This window comes from Xenopus tropicalis, chromosome 1, assembly GCF_000004195.4.
Source record: "Xenopus tropicalis strain Nigerian chromosome 1, UCB_Xtro_10.0, whole genome shotgun sequence".
NCBI lineage: Eukaryota > Metazoa > Chordata > Amphibia > Anura > Pipidae > Xenopus > Xenopus tropicalis.
Window position 1 is genome coordinate 133076700 of NC_030677.2, and position 14376 is coordinate 133091075.

The following is a 14376-nucleotide window of genomic DNA, read 5'->3' on the forward strand; positions in this document are numbered from 1 at the left end:
ACAATTTTTACCAGTGCAGGGCAACAGTATATTTTAATTACTTTAAAACAGTTTCATTCTTTGGTGTTACTGTGCCTTTAAGCTGTCATGTTGCTTATGTAACTTTATTGCATTATTCAAGCCATTAGTTTAGCCAGTGTTCATATTATGGTGGGTGAATATACAAGCTCACATCATCTTTAAACTTGTAACCCCTCGGGTACCTAGCCTTATAGACACACCTTGATATGTAATAAAATGCACAAAGTTTGTCCTGGGGAGTATAGCACCCAAGTGAGAGTACTGTACAGAATACTGTTGAGTCTTTTTATAAGCAATGGAATGTTTCTATAAACATGCTCTTCTGTGCAACAGCACTCCTTCTGGTATTAACCAAGGACAATGTCAGACTACTTAGGGTCCAGAAAAAAAAATGTAGGTTAGTGCTGCCCTTGCAACTCGGCTACAGCTCTTTAATTCTGGTATTGCCTCATGAAACCTTCAATTTATCCACCTTCCTGGGCTACTTAAGAGACCAGCCGTTCCAGTCATGCATTTTGCCTTTAGCAGTCAGAGGATTAGGTGCGAAGTGCAGCAGGCGGTAACAGACAGAAGCAGTGGATCTAATTGGCCATGTGTTGCCAAGGCTCATGATTATTGGGGCACCCCAGAGGCAGGCTGTTTAAGGATTTTGCAGATCTTTCACCCTTCCATGGATCTGGATGCCTTATAAACTTTGCTGTCTTTTTAAGAATATGTAAAACAGCTTTGCTTTTAAGCCATGTAGGTACATATTCATCATTTAGAATATCGGCTTGTGCATTTCATTAAGGGAAATGTGTGCTAATTAACTTAACCAGAATAAATGCTGGGTTTCCTGGGCAAAAATAGTAAAGGCAGTTGTCAAAGTAATGAGTGACTAAGGATTAAATGAAATTGTATACCCTGAAATAGAATAGCCAGTAGAATTAGAAGTCATTTACTGGAACATAATTTGATTTACATTAAGGGAAACTGCTTTTGCACTCTACAGTAAACTCAGACTGGTTTAGCCTTTTAGAAACAAAAGGCATTAACATTTTTTTTTCTTCTTTTGTAAGTTGAGAAAGTACCTCCAATCTTATAATTACAACAATTCATTTTTCTTTTATCACTATGTGTAATGAAAGCTCTATATGCATAATAGTTATGCGCGTATATGAAACAAAGGAGATTTATTCTTGGTACATGAAGCTTCTGTTTATGTAGTGGGAATATATCATACTGGGCAGGTAGGTGTAATCATATGAATGCCTCTATAATACAAATAGTATGCAGTGTATATAAAAGAGAATGTATAAATTTAGTAAAAATTACTTGCCCGTTGCCGGGTAGGGAGTTTTTTTAAATCTTTAATCGGATTTAAAGGTCTGGAACAGGTAGTTAACAGATCTATAATTTTGACTTAACCACTTGTACTGAAACTGGGAGCTGCCTATAGTAAACCCTAAATGAAATAATAGCTTATAAAATCGCTGTTTTTATTGGCTGTAAAGTTGTCCACACACTGGCTGATTTATAAAGTAAAGCATATATTGTTCCTTTAGTTGTACCTTTTTATTATCATTTTTCAAGTCTAAATTACATATGTTATATGATGCTTAGTTAAAGAATTGAATTTATATGGTAAATATATGCGTAACGCATTTAAACCAAATCCACACGCTTCTCGTTCAGCGCTTTTCAGATAATTCTGTATGCAACCTGATCATTATAGTACAGGTAGGGGATTCCTTATCCAAAAACCCAATATCCAGTAAGCTCTAAACTACGTCAAGGACATCTCTTATACACTATATTTGAATTTGATAATAGTGGCCAAAAAATCCTGTTGGTTATATTTAATCTTGAAATCTAGGCCAAAAACTGAAACCCATCTAAAAAAAAGTTGCTTAGAATAGGTCCATCTGTAACTATATAACAAAAATGATGGGTAAGAACACTGCTTTGTAGATTTAAGATATGGTAAATTATGCATATTGTTTTTTGCAGTTTGCATGCATACGTACTTAAATAAGGGCAATTTATGATTGCAATGGAAAGTACAAAGTGCAATTTTGGGGCACAAATCTGTTTCGTAAATTGCACACGAGTTGCAGGATTCTTGTAATGGGGATGGCATCACTTCCATCGGTCCAGTGCACACAGAACTAAGAAAGCCATTGGCACAAGATTTGCTTGGCTTAAGTCAGTAGCACCTGTTGTGAAACCATCTGGAACCTGTACTTGCACACTGTTCTTCAGATAGGGTTGCCACCTTCTTTTGGCAGTGGTGTAACATGGGTCCGGGCAATGATGTCACAGGTTGGGAAAATGGGCGGAGTTGTTAAGGAATGGGCAGAGTAGACAGGGAACTGGGCAGGGTAGGTGGGTCTGTACTTAGAAGGAATAGTCATTTAGGGAAGGAAGGGTATTTGTAGGGCATGACAAATTTACTGCCATTTACATTGCTGGTAAATTTGTAATTCCAGTCCCGGCCTTAGCTGGTGATTTTATCAGCTCAGCCAGTCAGATACTGTGCAGGTGCCTTGGTGCTCCCCACAAGTACTTGTGTGGCCCTATAGGCACAACTACTTTATATGAATGGCAAAGCATGATCTACTTTTCCAAGCCTTCTGTCAAGCAGATTGACTTAACCTGGACCAAACCACTGGCCTGGAATGGGTTCTTTACTCCACTAGCTGTCTTAGATGATGATGTTGGCCTGGTGTTGAATTCAAATGTTTTGTAGGCTTATATTTGCATGTGTGCACTTAATTATGTACATTTAAATTGTAGGTACAGGCGTGCATTACAGTTCTTAGCATAACCTATTTCTTGTTGAGCTTGGCTAATGAAGCAGTTCTCTGTGCTCTTATTTTTCACTAAAATAGTTGAGCCACCACAAAGCTCTCAATTGAGGACTCCTAGGAGTAGCGTGCTGCCACAGGGGAACAGTGTGTGTCCTGACGTGTCTGGATAACATGGCAGCACTGCTCGTTGTAATGTGATAGGCTCGGCTTTGTTCATGTTTTTTGAGTGTCCTTTTGACACTGCTAATGACTGAGAATATAAAACGATGCCATATTGACAAGCTCGGTCTACTCCCAGAGTAAATTGCATAAGTTATTTGAGACGCTTCAATGATTCCTCCCCTTACATTTTAATTGCTACTATGAAAATGCGTGCTCAGACGGTAGGCTGCACTGGGCTGAATCATGGATTGCAGAGACGCTCGATTACAATGTACCCATCCTCCCTGTAAACACTTCTGTTGACTAAGTGGATGTTCCTGAATTACAACCCTTCACTCCTATGTTGCCACCCACATCCTTTATTGAAATGGATGAAGGATTTAAAGAGTGTGAGAGGTTGCCAGTGCTGGAGTGTTGTGTTAGCTCTTATGTACCTTTATGAGCTCAAACAAGCCTCTGAAGAGAGAGACCAGCAATTATGCATTTTTTTTTTTAAAACACATGCAGTGTAATATGAAGCAGGGGCATGAAACAGATAGGCTTTCGGCTTTTGTGAACTACAGTACCCAGCATGCTTCAGCAAAGAGACCATGGTCTCCAAAGTAGCTGCATATTTTTTCCCAATTTGTTTTTTACTAAAACTGCCGTGTCATATACATCTGCCCTTTTGGCTTTTATTGTGCCTAATGGAGAATGGATGAAAGAGGAGCTCCAACCAAACACAATTTAAGTTTTTTTGAAAAGTAAACATAATTTCGAGCAACTTTGCAGTATACATCAATTAAAAAACATGCAGCCTTTTCATGATTTTTAATAATATGGTTTTGAACAGTTACCTATGCTTGGCACCCCGTTCTGCTGATCTGGCTTGACTACTTTGATACTCAAAAAAAAAAAAAAAAGGTATCAAAGGTCGACTGTCGATTTGTAGCATTGGCACTGGGGTTCTGATTTCTATCCCAGCCAGGGCACTTTCTGCACAGAGTTTGTATGTTCCCCAACATGTTGCTCACCAACCCTTTGGATGTTGCTCCCAGTGGAGGCAAGTTTTGGTTGCATAAAACCAGTTGTACTGCTAAACAGAGCCTCATTTAGGCTGCCAGTGTACATAGGAGCTACCAAATAGCCAATCTCAGCCCTTATTTGGTACCCTTGTGAACATTTTTCATGCTTGTGTTGCAACCCAACTCTTTTGAGTGTGGCTCAAGGGTAAAAAAGGTTGGGGATCCCTGCCCTATAGTGACACTATAGGCGAAAACAACCCTGGAGTAGATTTACATGTGAGGCTGTCAAACAAAATTGGCCAAACATCTTGACCAAACCTGAGCATGTATGCCAGCTTTAGTATATTTAATATCTGTTTTTTTTACAGAACATACAGATCCCATTGTCTTATTTTTGTTGTTGTTCACATACACATATCTTTATTTCTATATTTATATTTTTTCCGCTTACACCCTTGTTTTATTTCCATTATCACTTACTGCTATATTAACCTAAAATGCATAACATGTCTTTTTTTATTAACATTGCAGTCTGGGACCGCACTGAGGTTTTGTTGCACTCAATTCCATTTCTGCTCAGTTCGTTTTATTTACATCGCCATTACCTGAATGTATGGTATGCATGGTTCTTCAGTGAAATGACATTTGTTTATTCAATGTGTAGTGCATATCAATTAGTTTTGAGCTATGATTATGTTGTCTGAATGGCACAGTGCAGTGTTTCTCTTTTCTGTAAGCACAATACAATTTATTCTGATTGTGAACTCAAGTTCTTGTAGTATTTTCTTCTCTGCCTGCAAAAGATCCCTAGGCTTTTACCTTCCTGTATATTTACTTAATTCTTTGGCTAGCAAGGGGGCCTACTCCCATAGCACTTAATATGATTCAAAATGAGCATTGTGTTTTCCTTATCTGGATGAAGAAACAGATGAGTTTTTTGTCCTGACATGGAGGGATATATTGGCCAGTAATGACATAGTTCTATTGTTTGAGCCATACTGGGGAGAGGTTCCTGTTTAAGGTGGCCATACAGGGGCATATTTAAGCTGCCAATTTGGGTCCTCCAGACCAATTTGGCTACTTATTTGCACGTTTGGGTCCCTTGATAGGCCTACCCAACCAATGTCTAGCCAAAAACTGACCATATGTCAATCGGGCAGCTCTGATTTTCCCATCGGAGCAGGGTCTGTATTGGCTCATTGATGCAGTCTTTATTCTGAGGGGTCCTATTATTGTTGTTTGGCCCGAAGGATTACTCCGAATTCACCCATCTTAGGTAGACATATCGGTGAAAAAATATGCTCCAAGTTAGCAGAAGTGTATGCCCACCTTAAGTCTGCATCAGGGATTTATTTTATCATGGCCACATACATTTACCACCATGTATGGTTAGAATCTATTCTATCAAACAGGTTGAGATTAAAACATCTATTCGTTTTGGGCTTGTGTATAGGTTAATGTCGAGACAGATGCATTGCTAATGATGCAATGCAGAGTGAATCTAATCTGAGGTGCCAGAACCCCAGTCACTTATCCTGTTGGTTTTTTAGCCTCTTATTAGTGAAATGTTACTATGCACCTTGATGACTAAATCACTCTGATTAAACAGATTGGCTCAAGTCTCTGATGACGTTGCTCATTTATTGTGGGGTTATGTGCAGAAAAGTAATTTACACATTTCAGGACAGAGATACAGGTATCGGACCCCTTATCCGGAAACCCATTATCCAGAAAACTCCGAATTACGGAAAGCCCGTCTCCCATAGACTCCATTATAATCAAATAATTCAGAATTCCTTTTTCTATGTAGAAATAAAACGGTACCATGGAATTGATCCCAACTAAGATATAAATAATCCTTATTGGATGCAAAACAATCCTATTGGGTTTAATTAATGTTTTATTGATTTTTTAGTAGACTTAAGGTGTTGAGATCCAAATTACAGAAAGACCCCTTATCCGGAATACCCTTGGTCCCGAGCATTCTGGATAATGGGTCCTATACCTGTACTACTTAAGTTTGAATCACTTTTAATCAACCACGCATGCTCAGCAGGTAATAAATATGATGGTAAACTGCTACAGGGATGGGATCTACTATCCAGAATGCTTGGGAACTGGGGTTTTCCAGATTAGGGGTCTTTCCATTATTTGGATCTCCATGCCTTAAGTCTACTAAAAAATATTTTACATAAACCCAGTGGGATTGTTTTGCCTATATATACAGGTATCGGACCCCTTATCCGGAAACCCGTTATCCAGAAAGCTCAGAATTACGGAAAGTCTGCATCCCATAGACTCCATTATAAGCATATAATTCAGAATTTTAAAACTGATTTCCTTTTTCTATGTAGAAATAAAACAGTACCTTGTAATGGATCCCAATTAAGATATAAATAATCCTTATTGGATGCAAAACAATCCTATTGGGTTTAATTAATGTTTTATTGATTTTTTAGTAGACTTAAGGTATTGAGATCCAAATTACGGAAAGACCCCTTATCCGGAATACCCTTGGTCCCGAGCATTCTAGTATGAATTAAGTACAAGCCACTGTTATTACAGTGAAAAAGAAAGATGTTTTGAAACTCTGAATTATTTTATTTAAAATGTCTATAGCAGGTGGCCTTTTCATAATTCAGAGCTTTCTGGAGAATGGGTTTCTGATAACAGATCCCATACCTGTAGTATGAAAATATAATATGCTGTGTGCAGCCAGCTAAAATTTTCCTTTACTAGTTTTGCTTTGCTCTTGTTTTAATAGTTCTGTATTGACCTGAAATAGAGAGTAAACCGTGACCATTCCCAGCCTGAAACTCTGTGCAAACAGCTCTAAGTAAACATTTCTTGTTGGGTAACTGCATTATTTCTGGTTTTCATTCTGCTGGATTGTGACAAGCATTTACTATGTACAGTTATATTTGAGTAAGGTTCTTCCTTATACTACTTAACACTAATAATCATAACTAATAATTAATATGATGCTCCTAATAACTTCTTGATCTGCCTACACCCAGAGTCATTGCATTGGCCCAGGAGCAGGCACATGGAGCATATATTTTGGCGCAGAACTGCATACTTGAGCAGTTTTTTTCTTGCCACAATTAGCTCCTTGTGCCTTTACCAAGGCTAACACAATGGTTCCAGGTGTAGGCACATTAAGAAGTTTTAGATGCGTATGGGTGGATTCTTTGCCTGATATTTAATTGCAGGCCAAGAATCTGCCATGTGTGTCAGTAGACTAAGGATAATGGAAAAGGAGGTGTTTTGACCATTACTAGGACTGACAAACTGCAAAAGAAACCCCAAAGTTGTATCACCTATAAACACACACTGCGGATAATGAGCACCAGAGTATTTTGCCACTATTCTGACTGGCAATCGGTATGATTTTTGTGCCATTATCCTGCTGCTATGTAGTCGTAGCAAATGCACATTTTCTGTAGTCTTGTAACAATGTAACTGCATCACCTAGTTGTAAAACACTATCAATAACATATGTTCCACCCTTGAAATGTACAAATAAGTTTTTCCCAGTTCATCCAGTGGGTCTGTACCCCCTAGTGGGTCTCAGTGCCTTAGCTGGGTAAACCCAACCTGAAGACTATTTTGGTAAAATGCCCTTTTCTGTCAAATAATCCTGAATGCCTTTCCTGAAAGTCAGTTAGAGCATGATTTTGAGTGAACATCTGTCCTAAATATTCGATGCCAGTATGGCTAAAAATAAGTCTGAAAACCGCCACTTTAACCTAAAACCAAAGAACACTGGCAACTTGAAACTCAGATAAAGGAATTGTGCCATTTTATATTCTAATATTTTGGGGGTTTTCTTGTCTTGTTTGTCTCTGACAGTGGCATGATGGCATATATATATTATACGTACCTCCTGCTTTTTCTGCTCTAGATGTTTAAATATTACTTACTATACTTACTTATATATGCTGAAACTGCAAGGGAACTGCTTGTAGAATTCCTTGTCACAAGGACATTTCCAGCCTGTGAAGTGGAATGAAAAGAATGAAAACATTGTCTGTGTAATCATATATCGGAAAGACAGATGTGAGTGTGTTCAGAGACCTGAGCATCTCTATGGTTTCCAGTGTACCCTGGGGGATTCCGGGCCTCATATGTGTGACATTCATATCTAGAATGTATTTCTGGAAGCAGACTATAGTTTCAGTTTAAGAAGAAATGATGCCAGTGAGAATAAATATGTTTGCTTTTAATATTTAACATTAGATTCACAACTGTTTCCTGATTGGTTGTAGGGAGCACTGATCAGTAATGGCTCTTTGATGGCACCGAACAAAAAAAGGACTTTGCAGGGTTATAATGCATTCTATGGAAATGCAGTGGTAAAATTTTAAAATTTGTTCAAATGAGATACTGCAGTAAATTAGAGTTTATGAAATGAGTGTTGCCATAGGGCAGGGGTCCCCAACCTTTCTTACTCGCGAGCCACAGTCAAATGTAAAAAGACTTGGAGAGCAACACAAGCACCATAAAAGTTCATGGAGGAGCCAAATAAGGGCTAGAGATTGGCTATTAGGCAGCCTCTATGCACACTATCAGCTTAAAGGGGGCTTTATTTGGTAGCAAATCTTGTTTTTATTCAACCAAAACTTGCCCCCAAGTCAGGAATTCACTGAGAGCAACATCCAAGGGGTTGGTGAGCAACATGTTGCCCCGAGCCACTGGTTGGGGATCACTGCCATAGGGGCTGCCATTTAGGAAGGACTGTAGGCCAAATTTGCAAGGGCTTTTTTTTTTTTACAAAAAAATAGCAGGTTAACTAAAAAGTATTGCAAAGTTTCCTATTTATCTAATAAAGGTATTAGATCGGGAAACCCATTATTCACATAATTCCCCTAGACTCCATTTTAATAAAATAATTACAAATTTAAAAGTGATTTTCTGTTTCTCTCTAATAATAAAACCGCACCTTGTACGTAATCATAACTAAGATATAATTAATACTTATTGGGGGCAAAACAATCCTATTGGGCTTAATTATTGTTTAAATTACTTTTAGTAGATTTAAGGTAAACACATTTTATACGCAAACCCCCAGGCCCTGTGCATTGTGAAAAACTGGTCCCATATCTGTAACACATAGTATTTACTGGTCAGCTATTTTAAACCCAAATCTGGTTGCTGTGGGTTACAAGACTAGGGAACACTTTGCACTTTTTGAAGCATAACCCCAAATGGTTTTAGTACAGGGGTCAAATGTTACGTATGACTTCCTACTCTTAATTGGCAATCCATGTTAAACCATGTTTGGTTTAAAATATGGATGTTGTGTGCCCGGTGCTCAATAAACAGCTGTAAGTGCTGTTTTACTAGCATGGCTGCTACATTGCACTAGTAAGTTTATACTTTTCAGCCATTAATTTTGATTAAACATAAAGAAATATTTTTCCCATTTTGCTATTTTACTTCTCCTTTACATTGATTACAAGCATGGAAACATTTATGTGTAAACTTGTCAATGTTAAAAAATACACATTCACAGGAGCTTAATTTCCACTGAAATGTCAGCGCTTCTTTAAGCCTTGTTTAAATATTCAGAATGCATATTAGTTCATGTTCAATGAAATCCGGTTCTTTTATTCTCCCAGAGTTCTTCTGTATCCCCCTCCGCAAGTTTCAGAGCTGCAGAAAAACATCGAAATTCATCAGATTATTCCTCAGACAGCAAAAAGCAGAAGACTGAAGAGAAAGATATTGCAGCTCGTTATGTGAGTAGCTATTATAATAACAAAATTATAATTTTTCCTTGCATCTCTTATTCTAAAAAACAGACGTTTAAGGATATATGTCTTCCCCTCTGCAAGTTGAGGAGATGTATGTGACGCCTAGATCTCAAGTTCATTTAGCCACAGAACAGGCTATTAAAGTTATAGCAAACACCCGTTACCATAATTCTGTGTGTTTTATTTTTTTATGGTTTCGCGTAATCCTGATCGCTGAGCGTGCATTTTATCTTTGACAAACATGTTTAAAGGAGCGTAAAGAAGCCTAAATATTTCCCAAGGGTGTATTTGCGTAAGACTGAACATAGCCAAGAGTTTGTTTAGGGAGTAGTTAGTACAGTTCATATGCTATGTCTGTTTACTCTGCCATCAGTACGTTGCAATATGACATTGTTAACAGTTCCATTCTACTTCTGTATGTATTACAACACATATATAGCCTTCATATAGGTCCCTTATTCTCTTTAAGTCTCAGTAAAGACTTATGTAGGACATCATCTATTTTTACATGATTAATGATCCACTGCATGGCTGACCATTCTGTCCCATGTGAATAGCTGCAGCCAGCACATGCCTCTTACATCTATTGAAATTTGGTTGGCTGAGCAAGCAGATCACTGTAATTTGGCTGGCAAAGATGTGTGGTTGAATCATACATTATCCACCAACATAAGCCCATGCCTTGCTACCCTAAGGGTACCCTAAGTGCTTTTCATTGCAGTTGTTACGCTTTAGAAAACCAGCATTGCCCTTTGGAAAAAATTAGTCAATGATGTGCTACCTAAACAAAAATTGGTCTACATTTTCAGAAGCTGTCCAGCCAAGTTTAACGCAGTGTGGGACACCTGGTTAAATGCACAATCTTAATAAATCCGCCAGGCTCGCTTAAGCTCTATATACCTTCTCCTCCTTCCTTCTTTCCTTCTTTCTTCCTCTAAACTGTTATTTTTGTTCTTAAAATGTTAAAACCTTAAATAAAAACTAATAAAAAAAAAAGAAAACCAGCATTAAAAAGTTGGAAATTGGCATGGGTTGCTTCCCACTGACAACAGCCACAATTATAAAGCAGACAGTAATTATTATAAGGCTCCTTACAGCACTCTGCAAACCCTGCATGTAAGTTGGCAAACTGTATGAGCTTTGCTTTTGGCAAGGCACAGGTTTGCAGAATTTTGTACAGGTATACTGTAATAATGTTGCTAGCAGGAATTGCCACTTGCTTCTATTGGGTGCTTGCAATCAGGTCCGAACTTGGATTTAAAATAGGCCCAGGCACAGAGGCCCAAACAGCCCCCCACCAGCCTAATAAATAGTGTCTGTCTATGGCATTTTATAGCAGCCCCTCTGGCATTTGCCAGAATCCACAGAATGCCAGTCCAGGCCTGCTTGCAACAATATGTGTTTCCTAGCCTGGTTATAGTCACATTTTTGGGTTTTTTTATAACCCATACCTCTACCCAGTGTTTGCTGCCAAGAAACTAAAACTTTTTCTGCACTTGACTTGAAACCTGATCAATGATGCACACACACTGTAGGAACACCTTAATAAATTAGCCCTGTTTATTTTTGCTATAATTTATTGATTTACTATCATCAATAATCTTTTAATGAACCATACCGATGCTTTAAAAAAAAAAAAAAAATTGCAACTTCTATTTAACAATCCCAGCACAGAAAATAATGTTCTAAATTTTCCCCCATATGGACTATGCAAACCATGGTAAATAGTGTCAAATTTACCTGCCGTGCAGTTACAATTTAAATGCATGGGGCATCAAATGTGTAAAAGAAGCCATGGAAATTTCACACAGGGATTTTCCGTCAGTGAGAAGCAGCCACGTCTTGCTTAGGCAGTATATTTCACGTATATTTCTGTGGGAGGCGTTGACAAGTGTAGAGGGGGCATTATGACTGCTGCTGTTTTCCACCTGAGGGCAATGGTAGTCAAAACTCCCCATGTGCTATTAGACTAAATGCTATAATGCTTTTCAGCATAATCACTCACTCATGAAGGTCTGCAAATGAGTTCTGGTGACAGGTAAGTTGTATGCGCGTAACAACCAGCCATTGCCAGCCTCCAGGGACACTGACCCATGCTGGCCTTCCTACCACCCCTTCTGTAATTGGCGAGAAGTATTTTATGGCATTAAACTGTAAATGGCTTCATTTGCCTGATAGTCAAATGGGAGACACCCAGGCTGATCCAAATTGCTAATTTAAAAGAACTAACATGTTAGGATATACCAGAGCTCATGACCTTTAATGTCTTTTACATTTCGTTTTCTGTTTGTAAACAAATGGTAACAGTAAATGTTTCTGATGAATTTTAGTCTCTTCGTTCTCCACATATTTTTCACTTAACAGTTATTTTCTTTTTCGTTTAGGACAGTGATGGTGAAAAAAGTGATGACAACCTGGTGGTGGATGTTTCCAATGAGGTGCGTTTTCTTTCTAGTGCCTTCTAGTAACTTCGCTGGACATTCTTAAGATACAATTGCATAACCACACAATTTCTTGTTTTAAGGACCCTTCGTCTCCCAGAGGAAGCCCAGCGCATTCTCCGCGGGAAAATGGCTTGGATAAACCACGCCTTTTAAAGAAAGATGCCCCCATCAGTCCAGCCTCCATTGCCTCATCCAGTAGTACCCCTTCTTCAAAATCCAAAGAACTCAGCCTTGTAAGAAAATCTGGCTCAAACATAGAACTGTGTAAAGGAATACTGTCATGTGAAAACATGTTCTTTATTTCCCGGGGTGCTACAGCCACGTGGCCTGTGCTCTAATAAACTTCATTCACACTTAATTGCTGATCTGCAAGTTGGAGTGTTATAACCCCCCTCCCAGCAGCCGATCAGCAGAACAATGGGAAAGTAGCACGATAGCAGCTCCCAGTAGATATCAGAATAACACCAATAGTGGCAGTGGCACGAAACCCCCCATGTGTCACAGCCGTTAGGGGTCTATAGCTATTGTTTGTATTCTCTATAGGTCTATGACAAAATCAGTAGTACTCAGTGGTTTGCAAGCTAACCTAAACATGTATATTTATGAAAATACTAAATTTTATAGCACACTGGTTGCTTTTTAACCAGCTGAAATAAAGTTTAAAATCACCACCTTCTGTTGACTGGAATAGGAAGTGCCTGAGAGTTTTGGTGCTTTTCAGGCCAAACCCACTTACTGACATAAAGAACTAATTGTAATTAGCAGTTGGGCAGTTTTCATGTTCTGTAAGTAAACTACACTTAATAGGTGAATTTATGCATTCATACTCCTCTAGCAACCCAGTCACAATCATACACACCCTTGTTATTAATAGATGTTTGAAAGATCTGATTATAAAAGCACATATGTAATGACACTTCCATTAGGGTTGTTGACTTATGCTGGGTGAGTGTTTGAGGTTTTCAGTCATGTAAGCCAAAGCGTCAATAAACTGTTTACTTTTGGGAGGATCCAGAGTATTTAACATGTTGGTCTATTCCACCTTTTTGTTAGTGACAGTCTAATGCTAATGGCATTATTGTATATTTTATGTTATGTAAAGACAAGCCATTCTTGTTACAACTCAAGGTTAGTTTCTAGATTTGCAAGTTTTTTTTACGTGTGCTTTTTATTTGTCTTTTATTTTGACCCTGAAGAATGAGAAGTCCACGACTCCTGTTTCAAAATCAAACACTCCCACTCCACGAACTGATGCTCCTACACCTGGCAGCAACTCATCTGGATTGCGACCTGTTCCTGGCAAGCCACCAGGTGTTGATCCATTAAGTAAGATATTATTTATTTGACCTCTATATGTGTAGATCTGTGTTGGACAAGGGACAAACTTGGAGGCTTGGGATATTTCATAAAAAATGCACACTAAATATCTCCAGCCCCCTAGAGTTTTTTTTCTTTTTATAAACCTGAGAATACTAGTACCATAAAGAGCAAGAAAAAAGTTGGAGCCTGCAGCACCATAGTTTAATGGGCCTTATGCAGATGCAACTTTATTTCTGAGTTGTGATTTGTATTCCACTGCTCATTGTCTATATGTTGTTCGAATAGCTATAGCTGATCTAGTTAATTTTACAAAAACTAATTTGGAATATGGTGCTTAAGGTTTTTGTTTTTGTTTTGTTTTTTTTTTTACAGTTTAATCAGTGATTTGTGTTTTATGACATGTTCTTATGTCTTTAAGCAGCAGGTCTTAGGACACCGATGGCTGTTCCATGCCCTTATCCAACCCCATTTGGGATCGTACCACATGCTGGGATGAATGGGGATTTGACCAGTCCAGGGCCTGCTTATGCCAGTCTTCATAACATCTCCCCACAAATGAGTGCAGCGGCCGCTGCAGCTGCAGCAGCTGCTGCTTATGGAAGATCCCCAGTGGTAAGAATTCTACTTTAATACTTTATTGCTCTGTGCACAGTTTTGTTCTTTTTTTTTTTCTTTTTATTAATGATTTTAAAATATCTGTAAACCTAAAAAGCAAAAAAGATTTCATTTACAGACATTAAGGGATTGGTCCAGTTACCATTTTGTTTTCAGGAAGACATGACTACAGATGGAGCAGTCACGTGATCTTAAGGATTCAGATTTGGTTTGGCCAGACACTTGGAACTTTCATCTGAATCCTGCTGAAAAGGGGGCAAATTTT

At 38.4% G+C, this 14376-nt stretch overlaps 1 protein-coding gene across 5 annotated transcripts in view; it reads left to right on the plus strand.

Annotated features, from left to right (window-relative positions):
• The window catches only part of tle4 (transducin like enhancer of split 4), an 89051-nt gene that overhangs the window by 59220 nt on the left and 15455 nt on the right, over window positions 1–14376 (plus strand). For 3 of the 5 annotated variants that reach the window (XM_012961061.3, XM_012961101.3, NM_001170501.1), the window contains 5 exon segments: window positions 9598–9717; window positions 12117–12170; window positions 12257–12409; window positions 13373–13502; window positions 13918–14108. In XM_012961061.3, the coding sequence (XP_012816515.1) occupies window positions 9598–9717; window positions 12117–12170; window positions 12257–12409; window positions 13373–13502; window positions 13918–14108 (648 nt within the window). 5 annotated transcript variants of the gene reach the window in all.